Source organism: Bombina bombina, chromosome 1 (genome assembly GCF_027579735.1).
Source record: "Bombina bombina isolate aBomBom1 chromosome 1, aBomBom1.pri, whole genome shotgun sequence".
Lineage (NCBI taxonomy): Eukaryota > Metazoa > Chordata > Amphibia > Anura > Bombinatoridae > Bombina > Bombina bombina.
In genome coordinates this window covers 359,896,841-359,923,561 of record NC_069499.1, presented here as the reverse complement: position 1 = coordinate 359,923,561, position 26,721 = coordinate 359,896,841, and the positions used below count along the sequence as shown (strand labels likewise).

At 35.2% G+C, this 26,721-nt stretch overlaps 1 protein-coding gene across 4 annotated transcripts; it reads right to left on the bottom strand.

Annotated features, from left to right (window-relative positions):
- On the bottom strand, nucleotides 1–26,601 carry CCNT2 (cyclin T2). 4 transcript variants are annotated; one of them, XM_053698233.1, is made up of 11 exons: nucleotides 26,381–26,601; nucleotides 25,395–25,476; nucleotides 23,572–23,700; nucleotides 21,367–21,408; nucleotides 20,200–20,260; nucleotides 16,872–16,934; nucleotides 14,636–14,681; nucleotides 12,891–13,054; nucleotides 12,300–12,370; nucleotides 1,881–3,033; nucleotides 1–1,782 (listed from the first exon to the last, which is right to left on the bottom strand). In XM_053698233.1, exons 1-11 carry the CDS (start codon nucleotides 26,536–26,538, stop codon nucleotides 1,715–1,717), a joined length of 2,037 nt encoding a protein of 678 aa, XP_053554208.1. In that variant the 5' UTR covers nucleotides 26,539–26,601; the 3' UTR covers nucleotides 1–1,714. The 4 variants fall into 4 exon arrangements, with proteins under 4 accessions (XP_053554208.1, XP_053554205.1, XP_053554209.1 ...); XM_053698230.1 differs by having other exon boundaries at nucleotides 1–3,033; XM_053698234.1 differs by lacking the exon at nucleotides 21,367–21,408.
- Nucleotides 26,602–26,721: the final 120 nt, after the last annotated feature.

Below are 26,721 nucleotides of genomic sequence, written 5' to 3'. Positions count from 1 at the left end.
TAAATAGAATAACCCTTTATTTTAAAGTCTAATGTCAGCATTGATTACAGTTACAGTATTATCTGACTCATTATGGAGACTATGCATGAGCATTTTGGGATGCAATAAAAGACTAATATAAAACACTAGTTATGTTAAACAAAAAAAAAAAAAGACTGCACATACCATTTACAAGCAATATGATGACACTAGCAGACAAAGTTAAAACGTATAGGAGTGGTTTAATTTTTCAACTTTCACAGAGCTTTTGATAAACAAAACAAGAAACCTCTGATTTCATAACCTAAAATCACAAGTACAATGCACATCAGTGATAACTATGTTATCATTGGAATAAAATTATAAATTGGGGTATCAATATTTTAACTCTTATTGACTGCATTTTACTTGGAAAAGAAATATTGCAAAACAAATACAGTTTTGGAATTCAGAACGAGACTTATTCTGAAGCATTAATAGAAACAGTGATCCCCTTAAGCTATTAAAAATAACTTCTGGTGTTTTAATATATATATATATATTTATATAAAAGAGAAAGAAAAAAAACACAAAGGATCAACTTACGAATAGTTCACTATGTAAGTTTTTTTTTTTTTTTAAACTACAAATTTCAGTTTTTTTAAATTACATTAATCTAAATTACCATTATTAAGTAGTAGCTCTGTGTCTCTATTACTGCATCAAGCCAATAAACACTTAAATGCACTTCACAGCAAAAGATTATGTAAACTTTATTTTTCTGTTTATTCCTCAACCTTCAGGATCAACTAAGAGCCAGTTATTTGGGTCACCTTGGTAAAACAAGGCAAACTCCTTTATTGCCCCCCTTTTGATAGTGGACATACCGTGGCTTCATGGCATTAAATGTCCTTGTAGTGGTGTCCTGTTCAGCAGATCACAGTAAGGCCTACAGTTTAACCGTTCCAGTGCCACAAAGGCCAGCAACAAACATTTGCAGGCCTGTGAAGCATTGAAAGGATATTTTGAAACATGACAAAGAGCCACCAATGTTTAGTATTCTGATGGACTTTGACTAGATAAAATAAAATTAATCTGTATATCTTGTTATTCTTACAAGCAGCTCCAAACCTGAGTATTGTATGGTTATATCTAAACATACAAAAATGTATGTACATTTTTTTCTCCACTTTCTTGTAAACAGTTTTCTGTATACTCTTTATCCCTTTATCTTCAAAACATGCATATCATACATACAGTTTAAATATACAAAAAATGTACACTCGTTCAAAAGCCTAAGTGACAAAAAATGTTGACTGCACTACTCCAAAATTATAAATAAGCTATGCTTGAAGTACTCTATAGGCTTAGAAGCAGCCACCCATTCTTATGTTCTTAGAATTGAAGAAATACTGAGTTTTTGCACCTTCCATGCTATTACAGTATTATAATACTATTGTGTGGAGATAGACATTTTACTATAACCTCTTCTCTTTCGAGCGAAGGGTAAAAGCAGCACTTATAAATGTATTGAAAATGTGGCAACAGATGTTACCAATATAAGATCAGGAAGTTTTCCCATAATATATATATATTTTTTTAAATTAAAAAGAAAATTTTTCTAAAAATAAAAGACAAAAAGAGTTAAAGAGTTAATCACATATTCATTCCTTGGGCACTTAACAGCGAATCAAGCATGTCGAATGTATCTTTGTAGTCCATATGCTGGCTGTTTGCACTGTACTCGTGACCGGCATCAGGGCCGTTGTTCTCCACTGGCTTCTTGTCCAGTTTCACGAGGGTGCTGAGATGACCGTAGCCCACCTGGTATGTGACAGGGGGGGGAGGGGGTAAGGGATGGTTAAGAACAGCGTTGTGAGAGGATATATACTGCTTAACAGAGGAAGAACTAGATGAACTACCTGAACTTTTGGAACTTTTGCTCATTTTGGAGTGGTGGTTGTAAGAGGCATCGTTGGAATGTGGCCTCTTTCTTGAAGAGCTGGAGTTACTACCATCGTTGGAAAGGCCAACGGGACTCCTCAAAACAGATGTTGGCATTCCATCCATGTTAAGTTTATTGCTATTATTGCTATTCCCACTGCTGAAACCATGCGAATGGGAATGCTTGTGGCTGCTACTGTGGTGTCGATTGGAAGAATGATCTTTGTGCTTTTCTTTAGGTTCTTTGTTCATGTGCGGACTTGAGTGTTTACTCTTCCCACTGCCCTCATCAGAAGAGCTGTGTCTGTCTGTGGAAGCTACTTTAATTTTCATTTTTAAGTCTTCTTTAGTGGAGCTTCGCTCAGTAGGCGGAATAGGTATCCGCAATTTAAGCGATACACCTTTTTCTTTTTTCTCAGACAAGTGTTTTTCAGCCTTTTCTGTACTTGTGAGAGGAAGTTTCATTTTAATGGGAGACGTTAGACTGCCACTGGCTGTTTGTGTGTGCTTCTTATGCGGTGCTTGCTCTAAATGGGCTGGTGCATAAGGATCTCTTGCATCCAATTCTACAGTTTCAAGTTTTCGCTTCTCCCTATACTTATCCAAAGACATTTTGTGAGAAATAGCCAATGATTGGGAGTACATTTGTCCATGGTGTTTACCACTTGATGACTTGTGGCCATGTTCTGGTTTCACAAGAGAATGCTCAGCTTTGTCAGGTCTATGATGTAATCCAGAATGGAGCTGTACAGCGGTTCCTGGTTGATAGTTCAAGTTGTATTGTGCAACAGGTAGGGCTGTGTCCGGTTTCTGGCTATAGACTTGTTCGGTCCTAGTTTGCTCTTGATGCTGAGGCCATTCATGGTGTGATGCTATACTGTATGAAGAACTTGTAATGGCTGTACTCAGTATTGCCATATCCTCAGGGTTATGAGCAGTCTGAATAGGCAGACTTCCTGAGTTCAATGCTACTGGTGCAGGAAAAGCAGAAGTTGATGCCTTTGGAAAACTTGCATTTGCTGCAATGCTAGCAACAGGATCCACCAAAATCGAATTTTGGACCAATGATGAACTAAGGAGAGAATTATCAAGTTGACCGTCTGACTTTGGTTTCCGTGCTGCTTGGTTAGCCTGTTAAAGAAAAAGATATATATATTTAAATTGACAAAAGAAAAAGATATATATATATTTAAATTGACAAAATAGTCTGTCTCAGTCGTTATCAATGCATAGTTTTACTTCAAAGTTGCTCTTCATCTTAGATTATTTTTTTTTTTAGCCCAGTAAATAATCCCCAAAGTCTATAATTACTTTAAAGAACAGTTGTGATTGTGTTTAAATTGTTTGATATTAAAAAGGGACTGTCAGGGTATTGCCGAGTGGCATTGGATAAACTACATATGTATCACAATTTAATATTTCATTTTAGCCAATATCTACTTTGATATGAATTGATTTGGCTATAGCCACAGCAGAGCATTTGTAAATGACTGAGAAGGGTGACACAGACCATACACCTCGCTGTTGAAGACATCTAAGAGTTCAAAAGAGAACATTTATCTCAAATTGTAAGAGATAATGTCACTTCAAATAAACTTTTGATCACTGTCAGAAGAGCTGGTAATAAAGTTAGTTCATCACAGACCCCTGGGGTTATGACACAATTCTGTATTTTAGTTCAGAAAAAGAAGCAGAATCTTCAGGATGTAGTAATTAGCATGGGCATATTGATTAATCACTGGGTCTCTGTGAGCCTTCTTAATATACAAATTCCAGCCGTTAGGCGTCTATGGAAAATAGCAGAAGGCATGTATTTTGAAAGCACAAAAATTTAAAATTTTAAACTTATATGCATAATGTGCAGATATATGCAAAATATACTCAGGACTGGGTGAATGTACCAATATATATGAATCTAGAAAATTGTCTTAGGTCTAATATACTATATTGGATGAATGTCTGCTTTATTAAATAAATAGCTGCATTGGTGAATTTAAAATGTTTCGCAAACTATTAGAATAAAACAACATTTGATTTATTCCAGAATCTGATCCCAATGAGGTTTGGAAATTAATACATATTAAATAAGTTGTCCAATGAATGATCATATATGTGCTTGTGTGCATTCAAAATAACATTATCAAGAGATGTACTAAATAGAGTATATTTATCTTAATAGGATATGAGAATCCGATAAATATCTCTGTATAATTAGCTACTACAAAGATCACTTCCAATTGCATATATGATATAAGATGGTGACTGGGAAATGCAATATATACCAGTATATTAAATGAACTAATATATTAATATTATACTGAAAGTATTAAATAAAAATATATATTTTTTTAAAGCAAGAATTTTTATTGAGGTTTTGAAAATAAAAGTAATAAGACCAACATTCCAGAGACCTGTTCAATTTAGACCAATATAAAAAGTGGCACCATCATCAACATATAAATTATAACTTTTAAAGCGAAATAGTATGCATGATAAATCAAATATCTGTCGTAAAAATATAGTGAAACCAACCAAAAAAAGGAGTGTGCTATGTAGATAAGTTTAAAGATACAATAAAGTATGGTCTAAAATAGTGTTAGGTCTATGTGAGTGGGACCTCATTTTCTATAGTAGAAATCATATTATAGTAGCAACAGCTCAGGTATCTCATAAGCCAAATGAAAGAGCACTTGTGGAGATTATTAGAAACCTAGGGTATTACTTTAGGGCTACTTATTATGTGAATCCATAAGAGTTTAAAGTGCATATAGAATGAGCTAGTGAGAGGGGTAATAGGTGATGGAATACAGCGGGCAAGAGCCGCTTAAAGAGAAATGGGGAAAGGGAAGAAGGGGGGCGGAGCTTTCAAAAGTGAGAGGACCATATGGCGGAGTGAATGAGAAGAAAGGGAGTGGTATGAGTAAAAATGTTGATAACGGACTGTTAAAAAGTGTCAAAGCCAGCAAAACTTTTAAACTTGAATGGTTATTTACATGAAGAACAACAATTATGAACATTTGAACTTGAGATAAATTAAAATCCTTTTAAGTCCCCTCATAAAAATATTAAGTAGTATTGTATTGAGACACACACATTGAATATATGTATACTATATGTAATCAGATATGCAATTAGAAATATGTATAATACTAAATCAATATACTCATGTTTGGTATTGAAATACACATGCTCAGTCAAACTAAATAATACCAAATTGACCAAATAGTTTATTCAGCTATAAAATATGACTTTTAAATAGACAATTGATAAAAAAAAATATATATCCCTGTATTTGAGAAACAGAATATTCAATAATAAATTTTTTTTTACATGTCTCATTCCCATTCCTGTTTGTTGTTCCCCCGATGGGCTAAGACCAGTACTACAGCCAAAAGGTTTGGCAGTTAAGAGTGGCATTACCAGTAAGCCAATGAGAGGGCGTAACCAGATCCTATTGGAATGATTAGCGAATGAAGGAGTGGCTTATGACTGATAGAGGCTTTCACTCTATGCAAGAGAAGAGTCTCACTTTGTAAGAGAGATACACACATTTTGGGCCTATACTTTCTCTGACTCCTGGCTGGAACACTCTGTGGACAAGAGAGATACTCTGACCTGTACCCTTGCAAAATAAGTGGAATATTACTTCATGTATGACTAATTGAATATCTGAAAGCCGAAACTCTCAATTTGGTCAACTGGTAATGTATGCACATTTAATTTATTTTATATATTAAAATAGGCCTTAGCAAAGAAATTCTTTATAGCATAGTATAGCTATAGCTGTGAATTAAAAGTTAACTTATTCTTATATTTAATATTAAGTAGACCAGGGTAGTAAGTATACTAGTGTTAAATATTATTTAGAAAGGATTTATCTATTTTAATGTCATAAGTTATTGTGATATATTTTAGAATTTGTTTCATTGTGGCTAAATAAAAAGTTCTCATGCTAGATTAATTGGTATATGTTGAATTGGTAGTATTGTGTAAATCTCTGGGTTTAAGTAAAGTATAGTAGATTATATTGGGTTAAAAATAACTTAATTATATTTTCTGGAAATTCCATTAGATTTATTGACAATATCAGGGGTCTGTCCACTTATTTGCACTTGTGATAATTGTACATTGTGGATCCACAATTTTTAAAGTGTACGTTTATAAAAGTAATATTTTTATAAAATTAAATTTTTTTTAACAATCATATTTTTTAATAACGAAACATTAAAAAACATAGTTCAAAGTCAATTTTTCAATCTTAATAATTTTAATTTCAATATTCATGTATTAAACTTTTAATCTTCTAAATTCCAATTTCTACTCATTTCAATCACCTAAGCCCAAAGTTGAAGTGCTCTGTACTTACACACCCATTCTGCCGTATCTTTCAGGCTAGCTAGATAGCCCCTAGTCAGAGCTAAAGGTGGTTTTTCTCTTTGCGCTAAATCCACACCTTATAGATGAGATTTGGTAAGATGTGTGTTGAAATTTGGTTATATTGTTAACTAAGCATTGTTAAGTAAGTAGTCCATATTTTGGTATTGTAGTAAGTGTTTCTGCCTAATTACAAATAGACTTGTAAGTTTAATAGTAATATCTGATGTTTAATTCATTTTGAGTTAAGGTTAATTTATAGAAATATTTCTTCCAATCTAAATATCTCTATATGGCCTGCCTAATATTTTTAAGTTACGTTGATCAATTGATAGATATAACGGGTCATAGGTGATGTTCAGTTGCTACATAAATATAAGGATTAATGTATGGGTTAGAAGAGAGCGCTTTACAGCTAACACATAAATAAGATATTAGATAGAGATAGAGATCTCTCTCTATATATATGAAAAAATATGAGTAACTAAAATATAAGTTCCACAATTATTCTTAGTTTAATATCAATAAACTAATATAGCATCACACTCCAATCATCAGCAGGGACGTCTCCCCACAAATCAGCACATCCAATATGTAACACAACAAGGAATAATAAAAATAAACAGAGAAAAATAAAAACATATGTATAAGTAAAAGAATCGGTACTTTATATCAAAGTTTGTTCAAGAGAAGAATACTTGTAGCTTTGTTCAAGATAGAATTCCTGGTTCCACAGAGTAAACACTATATCCACAAAACTTAGCAGGTGCACTTTTAGTCAAAAACAGTACCAGTCTGTAATAGGGAACAATGTGACTGTTACTTCTCCCTGTTTTGCTGCAGCATACAGTAATAACAGTTCCAAATATGGTATAGTGTAGCCAAGTTATAACTGTATGCTGCAGCAAAACAGGGAGAAGTTAAGTCACATTTTTTCCCTATTACAGACCGGTACTGTTTTTGACTAAATAAAAGTGCACCTGCTAAGTTTTGTGGAGATAATGTTTACTCTGTGGAACCAGGAATTCTATCTTGAACAAAGCTACAAGTAATCTTCTCTTGCACAAACTTTGATATAAAGTACAGATTCTTTTAATTATACATATGTTTTTATTTTTCTGTATGTTTATTTTTATTATGCCTTGTTGTGTTACATATTGGATGTGCTGATTTATGGGGAGACGTCCCTGCTGATAATTGGACTGTGATGTTATTTTAGATATTAAACTAAGAATAAATGTGGAACTTATTTTATAGTTACTCATTTTTTTAGTGACTCATATTTATATATTTGATATATCTTATTTATGTGTTAGCTGTAAAGCGCCCTCTTCTAACCCATACATTCATTCTTATTTTTCTTATAAGCCGTTGAGGAGCTTATTTTTGAAGAGTGGCTATAACACCCCGAGCGCCTATCCTATACCTTTTTATCGCTACATAAATATAATCAAAGTGTATATAAAGATTAACTGATCAGAATTCAGGAATTTAATATTAATGTTTATAATAATTTTATTGTCAATTTCTAGAGATCCCAATATCATTCTGGAATACACAATAGAGATTATATAACGTTTCACTGGAGTGTATTGACAAATTCCACTTTATTAATTGGAGATATTGCGGACGATAATTTTATGATCGATAATTAATATTCATAAATTCCATTAAAGGGACATAATACTCATATGCTAAAACACTTGAACTGATGCTAAAACACTTGAAACTGATGCAGTATAACTGTAAAAAGCTGACAGGAAAATATCACCTGTAAAAAAGGAAGATATTTTACCTCACAATTTCCACAGCTCAGCAGAGCTGAGCAAGTTCTGAGTAAAAAGTTATACTCGGCTGCTCCCAGCTGCAGGTAAAAAAATAATAATGAAGGAATGAACAGCAGCCAATCAGCATCAGCAGTGCTGAGGTCATGAACTCTTTTACTGTGATCTCATGAGATTTCACTTAACTCTCATGTGATTTCATAGTAAACTTCCTTTAAACTGAATAGGGAAATAACATGAGTGCACAAGGCTCATCCCTTCGGCTGTCCCGGGACAGACATACTAATTTGCTGCTTAGAAATCCTTTACAATGGGATGTGGCTACTGAGGAACTTTTGAGGTAAAATATCTTTCTATTTTACATAGAGATGTTCAGGTGATATTTTCTAGTCAGCTTTTTACAGCTATACTGCATCACTTTCAAGTGTTTAAACATTTGGGCATTATGGCCCTTTAACCCCTTAGTGACCAGAGCATTTTTCCATTTTCTGTCCGTTTGGGACCAAGGCTATTTTTACATTTCTGCTGTGTTTGTGTTTAGCTGAAATTTTCCTCTTCCTCATTTACTGTACCCACACATATTATATACCGTTTTTCTCGCCATTAAATGTACTTTCTAAAAATACCATTATTTTCATCATATCTTATCATTTACTATAAAAAATTTTTTATAAAATATGAAGAAAAAAAACACACTTTTTCTAACTTTGAACCCCAAAATCTGTTACATATCTACAACCACCAAAAAACACCCATGCTAAATAGTTTCTAAATTTTGTCCTGAGTTTAGAAATACCAAATGTTAACATGTTCTTTGCTTTTTTTGTAACTTATAGGGCCATAAATACAAGTAGCACTTTGCTATTTTCAAACCATTTTTTTTCAAAATTAGCGCTAGTTACATTGGGACACTGATATCTTTCAGGAAACCCTGAATATCCATTGACATGTATATATTTTTTTTTAGAAGACATCCCAAAGTATTGATCTAGGCCCATTTTGGTATATTTCATGCCACCATTTCACCGCCAAATGCGATCAAATACAAAAAATCGTTCACTTTTTCACAATTTTTTTCACAAACTTTCAGTTTCTCACTGAAATTATTTACAAACTGTTTGTGCAATTATGGCATAAATGGTTGTAAATTCTTCTCTGGGATCCCCTTTGTTCAGAAATATTAGACATATATGGCTTTGGCATTGCTTTTTGGTAATTAGAAGGCCGCTAAATGCCACTGCGCACCACACGTGTATTATGCCCAGCAGTGAAGGGGTTAATTAGGGAGCATGTAGGGAGCTTCTAGGGTTAATTTTAGCTTTAGTGTAGTAGACAACACCAAGTATTGATCTAGGCCCATTTTGGTATATTTCATGCCACCATTTCACCGCCAAATGCAATCAAATTAAAAAAAAAACGTTAAATTTTTCACAATTTTAGGTTTCTCACTGAAATCATTTACAAACAGCTTGTGCAATTATGGCACAAATGGTTGTAAATGCTTCTCTGGGATCCCCTTTGTTCAGAAATAGCAGACATATATGACTTTTGCGTTGCTTTTTGGTAATTAGAATGCTGCTAAATGGCGCTGCGCATCACATGTGTATTATGGCTAGCAGTGAAGGGGTTAATTAGGTAGCTTGTAGGGAGCTTGCAGGGTTAATTTTAGCTTTAGTGTAAAGATCAGCCTCCCACCTGAAACATCAGACCCCCTGATCCCTCCCAAACATCTCTCTTCCCTCCCCTACCCCACAAATGTCCCCGCCATCTTAAGTACTGGCAGAAACTCTGCCAGTACTAAAATAAAAGGAAAATTTGGGCTTTTTTTGTGCATTTTTTTTGCATATTTACATATGCTTCTGTGTAGGATCCCCCTTAGCCCCCAACCTCACTGATCCCCCAAACAGCTCTCTAACCCTCCCCCTCTGACTTAATGTGCGCCATCTTGGGTACTGGCAGCTGTCTGCCAGTACCCATTTTAGTGAATAATATGCTTTTTTTTTTTATTAAAAAATGTCCCTTTTCTGTAGTGTAGCTTCCCCTCCCCCCCCCCCCCAATACCAACCCCCCACCCCTTCCAGATCCCTTAGATGCTTTGGAAAAAAAGTATTTAATTTTATTTGACAATTTACTTTTAAAAAATTTTCTGTAGTGTAGCGGTTCCCACCCGCTCTCGCCCCGTGCACGCCCGCCACCCCCCGTGCACGCGCCCCCGATCCCGCCCCCCTCCACCTTCAAGATCTCACCGATGGCCGCCCACCCGCCTCCCAAGTCGGCTCCCACCCACCAACGATACCGGCCATCGATGTCCGGTGCAGAGAGGGCCACAGAGTGGCTCTCTCTGCATCGGATGGCCAAGGGGGGTTATTGCAGGATGCCTCCATATCGAGGCATCACTGCAATAACCGGAAAGCAGCTGGAAGCGAGCAGGATCGCTTCCAGCTGCTTTCCAGACCAAGGACGTACGCCACACGTCCTCGGTCATTAACTGCATTTTTTTTTGAGGACGTGTGGCGTACGTCCTTGGTCGTTAAGGGGTTAAGCAAAAATATTGTTACGTTTAAATATAACACGTTGGAGGTTACTGCTTAGATAGAATTAAATAATATTGTAACCTAGGAGATATAACAGGACATTGTACACTAGATTTTTATTTTCATAATCATTTTGTAGATGATCCATTTATATAACCCACCTATTATATAACATTATGCTGATTTTCAGACTCCTAACCAAGCCCCAAAGTATCAGATGCAGACTTAAAGGGACAGTCTAGGCCAAAATAAACTTTTATGATTCAGATGGGGCATTTAATTTTAAACAATTTTCCAATTTACTTTTATCACCAATTTTGCTTTGTTCTTTGGTATTCTTAGTTGAAAGCTTAACCTAAGAGGTTCATATGCTAATTTCTTAGACCTTGAAGCCCACCTCTTTCAGATTGCATTTTAACAGTTTTTCACCACTAGAGGGTGTTAGTTCACATATTTCATATAGATAACACTGTGCTCGTGCACGAGAAGTTATCTGGGAGCAGGCACTGATTGGCTAGACTGCAAGTCTGTCAAAAGAACTGAAAAAAGGGGCAGTTTGCAGAGGCTTAGATACAAGATAATCACAGAGGTAAAAAGTATATTATAACTGTCTTGGTTATGCAAAACTGGGAAATGGGTAATAAAGGGATTATCTATCTTTTAAAACAATAACAATTCTGGTGTAGACTGTCCCTTTAAGTCTACATATTACTGCTTGCTCTTGTTTGTGCATGGGTCTTTTCATATGCAGGGGAGTGTCTACTCTTCCTGCTTTATCAGCCCCTTTCATTGGGTGTCCAGCCTTACTTCAACAGTGCTAAACTGGGAACTTCTAAGTAAGTTTTTAAAAAAGTTTTATACTGGATTTTTAGATCAGTATCTGTGTATATTCTCTCTTTATAGTAGAGTTTGAAGGGATAGTCTAGTCAAAATTAAACTTTCATGATTCAGATAGAGCATGCAATTTTAAGAAACTCATTTACTTCTATTATCAATTTTTCTTCGTTCTCTTGGTATCCTTATTCGAAAAAGCAAGAATGTAAGCTTAGGAGCCGGCTAATTTTTTGTTCAGCACCAGGTTAACTCTTGCCGATTGGTGGCTACATTTAGACACCAATCAACAAGCGCTACCCAGGTGCTGAACCAAAAATGGGTCAGCTCCTAAGCTTACGTTCTTGCTTTTTCAAAATAAAGAAAACAAGAGAAAGGAGAAATATTGATAATAGGAGTAAATTAGAAAGTTGCTTAAAATTGCATGCTTTATCTGAATCATGAAAGTTTAATTTTGACTAGACTAACCCCGGTATTTTAGACGACTGATGGAAACAAAACAAAAAACACACAGCATAAAGTGATGGTAAATCCGAGTGTTTAACAAAAAAACATCACTAAAAATAAACTCTAGTTTTGGTCATCACTTGCTAAAAAGCGGGTGCTAAACTCACCCTTTCTGTGCTGAACTAAATCACTAAACTGAGCACCTTTGGCTGCGAACGGCACAGCCCTCTTCAATAAGGCGACGTGTCCACCTCTAACCGTGCTTACTTCAGAACAGAAAGGGTGAGTTTAGCACCTGTTCTTATATTTATAAAAAAATAAATAAAAATTATATATATTTAATTTTTTTCAATTCTTAAAATAGTTCATGACCATGAGTACTTTTTCTAAATGAAAGTGATTTAATAAATGCTAGAAATCTCTTTACCCTCCAGTTTCGAATTCTCTTTAATCTACTAGGTGTTTTTTCCAGTATTTGAAGAAATTCATGGGTGAGTTCTGGAAGAAAAAAAAAAAAATTTTAGTATTCCAAATCAACGACAAGGCCATTTTTCTATCGGCTTTTTAATAAATGTACATTTTTTCATAGTAATAATCCAGTTTATATAGCACATACATTTAAAAAATATTTTTGGAGTTGTTTTGGTTTTTATTTGATCTGCAAAAAATATTGACTGTTGAAAGGTTATGTCTGTTAAAAGGGAAGATAAACTTTGAATTCCCAATAACTCAAAAATAAAACAATATTGCAGTGCTAATTATTTTTCTTACTTTTGCTGTAAAATACATTGTGCCACGCAGCCACAAAGGCTGGAGCTCAGGTTCTAGAATCATGTATGTTGCAAACTGCCCGGCCCAGCCTTATACTACACAGTATTTACTGACAGCAGTGCACAAACCCCATTTACAGTTTGACCTGATTGACCACATTCAAAGGAGAGAAGTAGCTGATTCAAGCATTATACTAACACCTGAAATTAATTTCAAAGCATAGTTAAGGTTTTTTTTTAGTTCTCACCATCTAGTAGCTCCAATGTCACTGACTGGTCCACATATTCCCACCAATGCTTTCCATCTGTTGATACGGGAATCTCCCAGTTGGACCACTTGCAGGCCAGATGAATGCAGACACATGCTATCACTGTTGGCTTGTATTGCAGACAGAAGGTAGTAAGGTGCAAGCTAAATATACAGGATCAGCGTTTCACAAAGCCAAACATGAAACACAAAAAGGGAGAAGAAAACAGAATTTAGAAGAGAAAGTGTGAAAAACCTTCGTGTTTAGAAAATAAAATGTAAGAAAGAGAGGAAAGTCAGATTGTTAACCCCTGAAACGAACTTTACAAGCCAACTTAAAGCCATTGTAATCAAACAAAAATACAACTGCTAATGAAAATGTCTGTAATTAGTTAAGTAGTACAAATGTCTCATAAAAACAGATAGCTGAGAAATAAATGTAAATAAAGATTATTTTAGAAAGATATAGCAGCACTCCACTGGAGAGAAAGACAAAGACAGTTTTGAAACCTATTGTTCTTAAGGCAGATCTGATTCAGACATTTGGATGGTAAAGCTAAGCAGTCTATCCTACAATGGACTGCAGTTTTTTTTTATCATCCTTGCATACACTACAATTTGAGAATCAGCATAACATTTAGAACTAGAAGGGAAGACATTTTAGTATAAGTTATATCCTTTTTAAGCAATAAAAACAGATGCAGGCAATATGCAGGCAGGTTTTAAAAACAGCAAGTGAAAAAATTAAATAAAAAATAAATAAATCTAAATCTTCATATATTATGGCCCACAATCTGTTAAAGCAAGCAGAAGTTTCAATAATTTCAAACCAACTAAAACGGAAAAAAAAAAAAAACTCAACATAAACTCCTGTAATTACAATTAACATGGGGATAAATATGTACCAGGTAAAAACCATAGATGAAAAAAATATTTAAAAAAAATTAAAAATATATATATTAAAAGCACCAAATTTGACATACTGGGAAACTAGAGTAATATAAAATGTACACAAATACGGCCTGCTTTTATTGCTATGTATATCTCCAAACCTCACAAGTCACCTAATTACAAAAACACAAATTCAGAGGAATAAAAAATAGCAACAACTTCTCCAACTTTAAAAAAAAAAAAAAAAAAAAAAAAAAAACACTAAATAAATTGGAAAAGGTTTAACTTTTCTGAAATAGTAAAGCAATGGATAGTTTCGGTGCAGTTTCAAGACACGTTAATAAATTAGAAAGGAGAAAATGTATCTTCACTGATTCTAGATTCTGAGTCCCGTGATTGAAATATGGGATATGAATCAAATATTTGGTGAATTTGTGAATATTTCTCATTTTTATAGTTGGTTTGAAAAAAATAGCACCTTGAGAACGTAAATAGCTAAAAATGTTTAATTGTGCTTCATATTAAGATTAAAAGTATTATACTTACCAAGATGCTCGAATTTCTAGGTTAAGTTTTAGTTCTTTAGATGCTATTCGGGGCTACCAGTTTAGTTTTATGCACTCAGAATCAAGAAACCGATCAGAAAGCAACACTACATTTCTTAATATGCATTCAACCCCTTTGTGTCAAGTGCCCTTCCACAACACACGCATTACACACAGGAAGGATTTCTGGACCAGTGTAATCAGCCCAGTTCCCCTATGCACCAAGGGTAGTAAGACACAGGAAGGGGACCCTGCAATAAAGAAAGCTATAGTGTGCTATGACAGTGCAACAAAGTTTCAGGATAACCACCTGTTGGTAGCCATGAAATAAGAAGTCTGTGCCAAATCCTTGCTTGCTGTAAAGAAACAAAAACAAAGAAAAAAGGAGCAGTTAAAAAGCAGACAGTCTGTTATACAATGGAAGCAGGACTAAGCAGCAGCCAAACTACAATAATAAAAAAAAAAAATGTATAAAGGAGAAAGCCACATTTGTGCAGAAACATCAATTTCCTATTTTCAATAATTTAAAATAATAACATGATGCGACTTTCATGGAAGAGAGAATGTGAGTGTGTAAAAAATAAATAAATATGAAAATAGACTACATCTTGTGCTGGTTATCCCTTAATATAAGCAAAGAAATTCCATAGCAGACTGGGTAAAAGACTTACTAAGAGGCGAATCAGACATCAAAAAAGTAGCTGGCACTGACTCATATATAACTCATAGATAAAGAGCAGCAAATGCAAAAAAAACCTAACTGGAGGATTTAGTTAAAACTTTTTGCCTCTTCCTTACACATGACACAAGATATTAATCCACTCTCTTATTTCCCATCTTGACTATTGCAATTCCATTTTCTCTAGTCGCCATTTATCCTCTTTAACTTAAACGTCACTCCTGGCTTCCTATAGCCTCTAGCATTAAACACAAAATCCTGACTGATGTTTAAGGCCCTCACTGGCACTGCTACCCCTATGTCTCAGACCGTGTCTTCATATAGTCTCCCTCCTTTTTGCTCATAAGGGTCAGCTAATATAAGTTGTGTGTGCGTGAGTATTTTTTTTTGTTGTTTATTAACAAGTTTGTATCAGCCTATATGCCACATTTAAATAAGACTGCTAATTTTTGTATTTTGTTATTTGCAAAACAAATAACCCTCCATTGTGGGCATTTGGCTAGTTCTGACAACAGATATTTTAGAAAAGAAAAAAAACGCAACTCACAAGATCTGTGAAAATAGATATTTTTGGGTTGCACTTCTGTTCTAATACATCCAGTGTCAAAATCAACAGAATACCGTAAAGAGTGTAATGTCTCTATTCATCTACAAAAAGAATGACATTTTGCACTTGGGTCACCCAACAGACTTGTAGCCAGACATCCAAATGGATCCAGAGGTGCAAAAGGATCCCACAATTGATCCAGAAAAGGAATTAATCCTCAGGAAAAGGATAAAAGATATATATCCCAAAGAAAGATGCAGCAAGTGTTCAAAATATTAAAAAGTGACTTTAATAAAATTGTAAAAATAACAGGCAACGCGTTTCTCAGCCAATGGCTGTTTCATCAGGCTTCATAAAATGTTTACTGAACACTTGCTAGATCTAGCAAGTGTTCAGTAAACATTTTATGAAGCCTGATGAAACAGCCATTGGCTGAGAAACGCGTTGCCTGTTATTTTTACAATTTTATTAAAGTCACTTTTTAATATTTTGAACACTTGCTGCATCTTTCTTTGGGATATATATCTTTTATCCTTTTCCTGAGGATTAATTCCTTTTCTGGATCAATTGTGGGATCCTTTTGCACCTCTGGATCCATTTGGATGTCTGGCTACAAGTCTGTTGGGTGACTGAATTGACCCCTTCATGCCTCTATAGCACCATGAGAGGTGCTTTACACTTTACATCAGTTCCTGTGCAGGAAGTTGGTCTTCTGGGTGACCAAATAGATCCCAGACCGTATATCTAGCACTAACTGAGGTGCTCTACTAAACGTGAGTTTACTCATCACCTTAAGATCTATTTATTCTGGATCAAACAATATTGGGCCATGTGGCGCTTCTGTCTTTTCTCTTCATAGATTGCTGCTCCTGGATCCTGGCCTGGATCATCACAGATAGCTGCCTCCCATCCCAATAGAGACTTTCATTTTATTATCACTGTGTTTGTTTTGATTGTTTATTACTTTTACCCTGTATCACATTGCTATCGACTAACACTGTATAACATTGCACATTGTATGATTTATCACTTTAAAACCACATTGACACTGGTTCCCACAGTATATCACCTTGATTTATCACTTTAGCATTTTTTAATATTAATCTAACATCTAGATACATAAGTATAGAATTATTATAGAAGTATAGAATTATTTGGTCACATCTTCTCTCCTACACTTAGGGCGCCCCCTCTTTTTCTTTTTTGACATTTTGCACTTGTCTAATATACATTCACACCACAAACACTTGCATAATTTATTTCAATTAAAACCTAAGTATTTACGAGAATGGACCATATGTGAACACAGAAATGACTAACCTCTCACTAACTGGGTGCACTTCACGACATCTGTGTGGGGATGCTCAATAGTAATCTCAAAACCTGAGCAGAGAACACAATTTGTTAGGTCAAACTATATCCAAGTACAATGTTTATGCACACGCAATTTTTTTATATATATTTTTCATAACAAAAAGTAAAATAAAAAGGGTAGTGTGCTGTAAAAAAATGTTACTCTAACTTGTTCACAGGGGCCCATTTTAAAGGTACAGTATACTGTAAAAAATGTTTTTCCTCAATGTATTTACAATGACTTGTTATACCAGTTGCCGAGTATAGAATGTATGAGAAATTGCATTTTCTAGTTTGTGTATATGAAATAGCTGGTATTGTGCTTTGAAACCACAACCTATTACAATGGGTTGAGCTTACAGGTAAAATCAGATCATTAGGTTATCACTTTGTGTACACACATGCTCCCTTAACTTATTGTTGTCTGTAAACCAAAGCTCAATACTTAGAGAGAACAATGGAAAATCATAATTGTATTAGTTATCTCTTCTACACCCCACCAGGAGTGTAATTTCATCTGCTGGCTGTGTTTATATAGCCTGTCAATAGCATGGACTTAAAAGTAAAGAAACTTTCAGTATAGGTGGGGATACAACAGTGTAAATCAGCTATTTCAAATGCCAAAATAAGGGTAATCAAGCAACTTGTAAACCATTTAATACACTCCAGCAGGTAGAATGGATCATTGGGAACAAACTAAAGGGAGAAAATGTTGGGGTAAACGGTCCCTTTAGTTTCTGGAGTGTACAGGTAGCCCTCAGTTTACGCCGGGGTTAGGTTCCAGAAGGAATGGTTGTAAATCAAAACCGTTGTAAATTGAAACCCAGTTTATAATGTAAGTCAATGTGAAGTGAGGGAGTTAAGTTCCAGGCCCCTCTCAAAATTGTCATAAGTAACACTTAATACATTATTTTTAAAGCTTTGAAATGAAGACTTTAAATGCTAAACAGCATTATAAACCTAATACAATAATCACACAACAGACTTTACTTGCATTTTTTGCATTCCAATCTGGACTGATTTATAGACAGGAAGATATAGCTCAGGTCTAGCTAGCTACACTAATTAATTTCAGCATGCTTGTGTGCTTGGCTTGCATATCTTTGCTGCAACACAAGCAGACAGCTCCACCTACTGGCTATTTTAATCAATGCACTGCTTCTCAATAGCAGTCACATGACTGAAAAAAAAAGGTTGTTATTCTGAAATGGCGCAAATTGAACCGTTGTAAACTGAGGGCCACCTATACTACATTGTCCAACAAAAGCTCATTTCTCTTTATTTTGAAATAGCTGAGTTTGCCTGTTGTATCCCCAGGTATTCTGAATATTTCAGTACTTAAAAAGGGACAGTTTACTTGAATTTTAGTATTGTTTAAAAAGATAGACAATCCCTTTATTAGCCAGTCTAGCATAACCAACACTTAAGCCTCTGCAGACTGCCCCTTATTTCAGTTCTTTTGAAAAAGCATTTTAGCCAATCAGTGCTGACTCATAGATAACGTTTTGCTCACTCCCGTTATGTATATGACATACATGAACTAGCACTGTCCAAGTGTGAAAAACTGTCAAAATGCACTAAGAAAAGAGATGGCCTTAAACGGTTTAAAAATCAGTTTATGATCCTGCCTAGAGTTAGCTTTCAAAGAATACCAAGAGAAAAATGCAAATGTGATGATAAAAGTAAATTGGAAACTTGTTTAACCCCTTAATGACCGACAACGTATGCCCTCCAAAAAAATACCCTTAACGACCGAGTACGTACGGCGTACTTCTTCGGTCTTGGAAAGCAGTGGAAGCGATCCTGATGGGCATAATACACGCGTGGTGCACAGCGGCATTCAGCGGCCTTCTAATTACCAAAAAGCAACGCCAAAGTCATATATGTCTGCTATTTCTGAACAAAGGGGATCCCAGAGAAGCATTTACAACCATTTATGCCATAATTGCACAAGTTATTTGTAAATAATTTCAGTGAGAAACCTAAAATTGTGAAAAATTTTACATTTTTTTTTAATTTGATTTGGCGGTAAAATGGTGGCATGAAATATACCAAGATGGGCCTAGATCAATACCTGGGGTTATCTACTACACTATATTAAAGCAAAATTTGACCCTGTAAGCTCCCTAATTAACCCCTTTCACTGCTAGCCATAATACACGTGTGATGCGCAGCAGCATTTAGCAGCCTTCTAATTACCAAAGATGTGTAACAGATTTTGGGGGTCAAAGTTAGAAAATGTGTGTTTTTTCTATTTTTTCCCTCATTTTATAATTTTTTTTTATAGTAAATTATAAGACATGATGAAAATAATGGTATCTTTAGAAAGTCCATTTAATGGCGAGAAAAACGGTATATAATAATATGTGTGGGTACAGTAAATGAGTAAGAGGAAAATTACAGCAAAACACAAACACTGCAGAAATTTAAAAATAGCCTTGGTCCCAAACGGACAGAAAATGGAAAAGTGCTGTGGTCATTAAGGGGTTAAAATGACATGCCCTACCCGAAACATCAAAGTTTAATTTTGACTTGACTGTGCCTTTGGCAGTTTATTGATTACATAACTTTTCTATAAACAGTGCTTGAAGAAATTACACTCCCATTGGGGGTTAGAGATAGGTAAGCTTTAAAGTAAACAGACAAAGCTAAGATACTTAGGCCACTGTTCATAAAAACAAGATTCAGGTGTGTGATATTCCTAACTGTTTAGGGTATTTATATGGGTTGTGGTTTCAACTAACAAAAACAGCATTTTAACATATAAAAATAAACAAAGGTGCAATTGTTCGTACATTTTATACTCTGACAGTATATTTAGGCAAGCAGCTGATAATATTTAATTGCTTTCAATGCAGCTTCACCCTTTCAAATAGGCTCTTTACCCACAACTGCAGTTTCAATTCTGCTGCCGTCTCTTGTTTATAGCTTTTTTTTTAGCCAATACTGCAGTTTTTACATTTTCAATGCAGGTGTGATAAAAGGTAAAGATCAAAAGCGTTGGTGGCTTTTTTTCCGTATTATGTTGCAATCTCTTCACATCCAGAATTCTGCATAGCTGGATAAGAAGCTTTCATGCTAAAATTTGCATTTTGTTAAATTCTTAAAAGGGATCTTACAGTACTGACAAGCCTTCTTATATACTGTCACCAGAACAGAGAGCTTTAAATCATCACACCATTATTGAGTGCACTGCACAACTGAAAGCCTCCATGTACACAAGAAATCAGCAATGCATGAAACAATAAGGTTTGTCTAACACACAGGAGTAATGCAAGATCTAATTGCAACTTACCTAAAGTTTGTAGCAATATGGTTTCGAGTATAACTAGCTCTTGAGCTTGTTGAAGGTAAGCCTAAAGAGAATGAAAAAAAATGTTTCAAATACAGGTAGAAATATCCAAAACCAGAATTTAATTTTTATTTATTTATCAAAATTAATTATAAGGTCACAATCTTCTCTGTCTGTGTCTTTGGCTCTTGCGTTCTAAAATGCAAATAAAGTCTATTTTATTTGAAACAACTAGTATGACCTTTCTGATAACATTCCGGTAGTATCTTTCTGAGGATACTATGTAAAGTAATAAAAAATTATATAGAACTACCTTTAACTTACATGTATAAGCTGTATTATGACGTAGATATTACCTAAATGACATAAGATGTTTACACTTCGTTCCATCCCCTCTCCAAACTGTCCCATTTTACGGATGGAAATATTCCAAAATCCAAACTATTTTTAAAACCATTTTATGCCTCAAGCAGTTTGGATAAAGGGTTTTCTACCTATATGGGTATGTATGTGTCTGTGTGTTTAATATAGGGAAAAAGTTACTAGTCCACCCAATGTTAAAAGGACAGTCTAGTTCAAAATTAATTTTCATGATTCAGATAGGGTATGTAATTTTAAAACAATAAAAATTGTGGTGTAGACTGTCCCCTTAAAGATAGGAAGAGTCAAAATTTCTAGGTCATTCGGGACTAGTGGCCATTGGAAATTTATTTTTCTTTCGGGGCAAGTAGCTTTTAACCCCTGACTAGTAAACCATAGTGAGATAGATACAGATAGCTCTATATCTATCTATCCATATCTACCTATCTCTCTTATCCTGTGCCTACCTAGGAATGCTTTTCAACAAGGGACACCAAGAGAACAAAGCAAATTAGATAATAGAAGTAAACTGGAAAGGAGTTTAAAAAAAGGTGTATGCTCTATCTGAATCATGAAAGAAAAATGTTGGGTTTTGTGTAACTTTAACATGCTTCATACTTACATTTTTATTGCTTCTTCACATAAAATCACTATATAAAAAGGGATTTTCAGCCTATTTTTTTTTTACAGGAAACCCCATGGAGTCAAATCTCTCAGTATTAGAATCATAGAAATAGGGCTGCTAATTAGTAATGACCATTTTACGTAGACATACAGATTTCAAGATTTTAAAATATCTAACTTGCTCACCACTTTACTGGAGGAATCTGTCTTTAGGCATGGCCTCCTTACCTAAAAAGATTTTTGAGATACAAGTTGTGAAATATTACTAATTCATACTATTGACGTTTCATACTAACTCAGTGTTATTTCAACGGTGCAACCATAACACGTGTTAACAAAACAAATCTAAGACTGATTAAACTCCTCTACTTGACAATTCTCTCTGTTGTGCTAATTCATATGAAGTATGCTCCCTCTGCTTATATACCAAGCTACTAAATTTGGAGAAGGGGAAAAACACTGAAATGTAAATAAGAAAACAGGAGAGAGAGTATTCAGTTTGTTTTCAAACAGCCAAATATTAAAAGTGATGGTAAATCCAAGCGTATAACAAACATTAGGGATTAACCATCACTAAAAATAAAACAGTTTGTCTCATAGTTTTGTAGAAAAAAAAAACACTATGCTAAACTCACCCTTATCTGTAAAGAAAGCATATAGTTAACAGAGCGTCTCTGGCCGTCCACGGCACAGTGCTCTTCTCCTATGAGGGGATATATCCACCTCTAGCCGTGCTAGGGTGTCAGTTGACATGGTCGGTCGCTACCTCATCCAGCTTGGGCATGTCCCCTTGTCCATCTGTCTGCCAGCCTTTTTGATTCTCGACAAAGTGTCCACTTGAGGAACTCTCTATGCGAATAAGTATCATCTCTCCTTATTTCATTTAAGGCACCGCCGGATGCGGTTGTATGCTGATGCTCCGCAATAATTGCGGCACTTGTTCTATGGAATGTGTATAATTCTATCATACATCATCATCTGAGGCGGAAATAATTGGAACATTTATGACAAATCATTTGACATAATCTATCTGCTGACTGGGCAACTGTGTTTTATCTGGTATATGACTATGTCCTGCACTTCAATACAGCATCTTTAAACCAGCTTTACAGTCTTGCTTGCTGCCTTTCTGCAACACCTATGCTTGAACATCTTTTTGCTTCATTGTGCTGTTTTGCCTTTTCCATCTGCAGCTAACAGAACTTTATAGTGGTGCACCACTTACTTATACCTTTTATGCTCTGTTTTGCATCATTAAGGGGACCCCTTGTTGTGTTTGAGAGAATGGATGAATGAATGATTTTTATTTTTTAATAATTAGTTTTTATTGATTTTTTAAACCGGAATGACACATATACATTGTGTTGACTTAACATACAGAATAGAACATCAAAGCCATTTAATAAGGTGAGATTACACATATTAGTCCAGTTTCAATGTCCATGCCCAGCTTGTTTTAAGCCGGATCCTAAGATATGGGGATTTTAGCAAGACTTCCCACTGTAAAAGTCCTTCCTTAGAAAACAGGATTGGTGAGCAAGTCATTCATTTGTGATTATCAGAGAACAAAAAAACTAACTTGTAAGAACAGTAACAATATAACAAAAGAAAGAATCAACTGGAAACATACTATCTGTACTTGAGGTATGAGAGCCATTTGCTTGTGTTGTATCTAAGAGAATCTATCAATTCAGTTTAGAAGAACCTATTGGGTGGCCTTACGTTTGAGTCAGGTTGTTGTTTTGATCGGGTCATTTTCTGCTGTAATGCGCTATAATGAACTCTACGGTGTCTTAGCAAGTGATTCCCAGTAGAATTTGACCTCCAGAAATGTGTCTAATTGGTTACGTCTGTAATAACCGTGAATGAATGATTTTTTATTATTTTTGTTTTTTAGGATTTATACTGTATATCTATTTCTATCTACATAAAGTATTTTTGCACTTATCATACTTTATTGTCAGTGTTTTATTTAATACCGTCTATTAGGTGCTTATATCCTAGACTTTTGGATTTCACGTATTGGTGAACTCCACTTCCTTTTTACTATTTATAGATTATATTACCATCTAGGTTGCACTCTTAGCTACATTTATTCGAAGGTGAGCTTTACCAAATTATCTTGTTTGTCAGTTGACATGCACGACTATTGGTCTAGTGGTGGAAACGTCCCCTCATTGGATAAGAGGGATGTGCCGTGGGCGGCCAGAGGCGCTGTGTTAGCAATATGCTTTCTTTACAGATAGGGTGAGTTTAGCATAATTTTTTACAAAACGATGAAAGAAACTTTTTATTTTTTTAATGATGGTAAATCCTAGCTTTTGTTATACACTTGGGTTTACCATCACTTTAAGTATTGTTGGTTGTTTGGGATTTGGCTAGAACACTTACATCACTTTTTGTGTCCAGTAGTTGATCAGGTGGATTAAGACAAGCATGTGAGACTTTAATCACATGTTCAAGTTTCCGTGGCTGTTCCTCCACTTTGGCCGCCAAAAACAATGCAGTAGGAGACATTATCTGTATTGAGGAAAAAAACACCAACACATTACTATGAAAAGTAATAATTAAAAGCCTATACGAAGGAAGTGAAAAATACTGCATACAAAGTTAGCTAATTGTTACAAAAATAAGATTTTTTAGATGTAACAGGAATCATGTACTGAGGAGAGAAAAAAACAAACACAAAACAACTTCTTACACTTGCCAAATGTGTTACTACACTACCCATGGGGCTTTGTGGTTTTGCTTTAAGGGACAATTCACTGTAAAATTGTTTTTCTCTGAATATGTTCCCCATGACATGTTATACCAGCTGCAGTGTATAAAATATGAGAAATTGTTCATTTATGCTTATTTTTGCAAAGGAAATAGCTGGATTTGCCCTTTGAAGCCACAGCCCATCAAAATGGGCTAAGCTCGCAGACTGATCAGATATTATCATATCACTCAAATGCTTCCCTTTCTTATCTCTGTACAATACTTAGGAAGAACAATTAAAAATAAAAATGTTAGAGCTTCATCTCTTCCGCCTCCCACTATGAATGTAACATAGTAGGTTCATAGAGGGCTAAAAAGTATGTTTATACTTAGAAGGGGGTCGACAAATCTGTTTAAAATTTAGGAAACAGATATCTCTTTATTTTATACTTTTAGGAGCCTAACAGTGGTATTAATATATAGCTATATGGAGACTAACCCAAGAAGTTAGGAGCCGGGAGCCAATGGCTCCCTGGATTTATCAAGCCCAGATTACACCAACGACAACATTTACTTCTGTGCATTACAAACAACTGACAAATTAAAATGTATTACTTAAATATTTTTGGGAACAATATAACCAATGTCAAAGAAAATATACATTACTTTAGCATGCAACTATTAGTTGTGAATTTATAAATCTATGCTGTAGAACAGAAGACTAAATTAAATAAGTTGTATGTGTTTTAACCTTTAGTTAGCCAACATATTCTGCAGTGCTGTCCATGGATACAATTCATTTAAATAAAACAATAGAAAACTTGTAAGAGACAGGAGAAAATTTAGAAAAACATATAGGAGGAATTGAGGGCCCTATTCCCGTGGGAACTTACAATATATCTATAAATATTAATGATCATTTAAAGCAATGCATTTCTTGACAATTAAGAGCACATGCATGAAATAGAACAAAGGCAATCTCAACCTTTAACACAACAAACAATATCCAAGAACCACAACACGTCAAGTAGGGAAATTGGCACTACATAGAATCTTTAACACACACACAAATATTATATATATATATATATATATATATATATATATATATATATATATATATATATATATATATATATATATATATAATGTAGCAAAGAAGCACTCACTGAACTTGTTCCAACTGTGACAAAAGTTTAATGCAAAATAGTGACGTTTCGGGACAGCAACAGTCCCTTCCTCTGACCGGAAACGTCACTATTTTGCATTAAACTTTGTCACAGTTGGAACAAGTTCAGTGAGTGCTTCTTTGCTACATTTTACCATTATCCTCATAGCACCCTGACAAGCTGCAAGAGTTGGTGAGAGTGCACTTGCACCAATCTTTGGAGATATATATATATATATATATATATATATATATATATATATATATTTTAATACATACACATACATACAATGAATAAGACTCCTATAGACAATACAAAACAATGTTTTTCTAAATATATACTTACATTTCTGTGAAATTTGGTAAAAGAATGATGCATATAAAATCTGTGCATGTAAACAATGGCAGTGTTGATGGTTAGCTGTGATCTATATGAACTTAGTTAAGGAAACGCGTTTCTTTGTTTAAGAAAGGTTATTTCTGTATAAAACATACTCTACATTTACACACACATGCCAAGGTGGGGATTTAACATGAGTTAGATTATGCCACTTCTAAAATGTTACCAGAGTGCTAAGCCAATGCTACATTTTAAAAGGGTTACTTACTGAAATGAAAAGCCTGTGTGTATGAATTTTGGCCAATTTACTGTAACAAATGAATGGAATAGTTTTTATGCCACAATGTTATAGCATATCAGTCATACTACTATTGCTAGAGTTTTACGGTTCACTCCACTAAGATTTTTTTTTATATACATTTAAATAGTCTTACATATTACATAAAAAAAACACAATGAACCAAATAACTGTATAGTTGTTAATTCATATGTATGAAACGCCAGTCTGGTGTTTACCGCAAATTCCTCCAGCGTTTTAAACAAATATATGGAATACTGAAAGCTGTCGCTTAATATGAAACGAATACCTACATACATAATATTTTTAAGTCGCTCAACATTTGACCTGCGGGACTCGAAACGTATATACAGACACTGCACATAGGAGATGCTATTAGTTTAACCTCATCGCCCCATTAGTTTAACCTCATCGCCCAATACATAGGGTGCACCCTACCGAAGTTTTAGGCCAGGGCTAAGGAGGCTGCGGCCTACCCGGCTAGATCACATACACAACGAGGCAAAACCTGGGACAATGAACCAGCCGGGTAGGCCGCAGACGCCTGCGCTGTTACCTGATACGTTTATCCAAGACGATACAGCTACCAAGACTCAAAAAAACATTATCGGGCAAGGTGACCCTAGCAATACCCGTAAGCTCTCCCGTCAACACTGGATCACGGTGGCACTAGGCCTTGCACATTGAAGGATACACATTGAGCCGCTGACCCATGTCTTGGATAAGATTGGCTGCCTGCTGCCGGTAAGAAAGCTCCTTGTCCGCTTCCACCCCACAGCGCCTAGACGGGCTACTTTCCAGCTGCTCCCGGGTGAAGAACCAGCAAGAAGTCGGCTCCCCACCGTCCGCCATGTTACCAGTCAAAGCCGAGCGTCAGCCGCCGAGCCCTATGCGTCACAATCACCGGAAGCTGCCTTGCAGCCCTAACCGGAAACTCATGCTACATCCGCACACGCTCGCAACACTCATCCATGGTTTGGCTTCGTGACGGATGCCTAGCAACCCATGGCACCAGGGGCGGGGCCAAATCGGAAG

What these genes read in the sequence shown, in the direction of transcription:
- CCNT2 (XM_053698230.1), bottom strand. Translation starts at nt 26,538, where the DNA reads ATGGCGGACGGTGGGGAGCCGACTTCTTGCTGGTTCTTCACCCGGGAG. An exon ending in CAGATTCCTCCAGTAAAGTG is followed by an intron (nt 20,261 to 21,366) that starts GTGAGCAAGTTA and finishes CATTCTCTTTAG; the next exon opens with GCTTACCTTCAACAAGCTCA. An exon ending in CATATTGCTACAAACTTTAG is followed by an intron (nt 16,935 to 20,199) that starts GTAAGTTGCAAT and finishes TTCTCTGCTCAG; the next exon opens with GTTTTGAGATTACTATTGAG.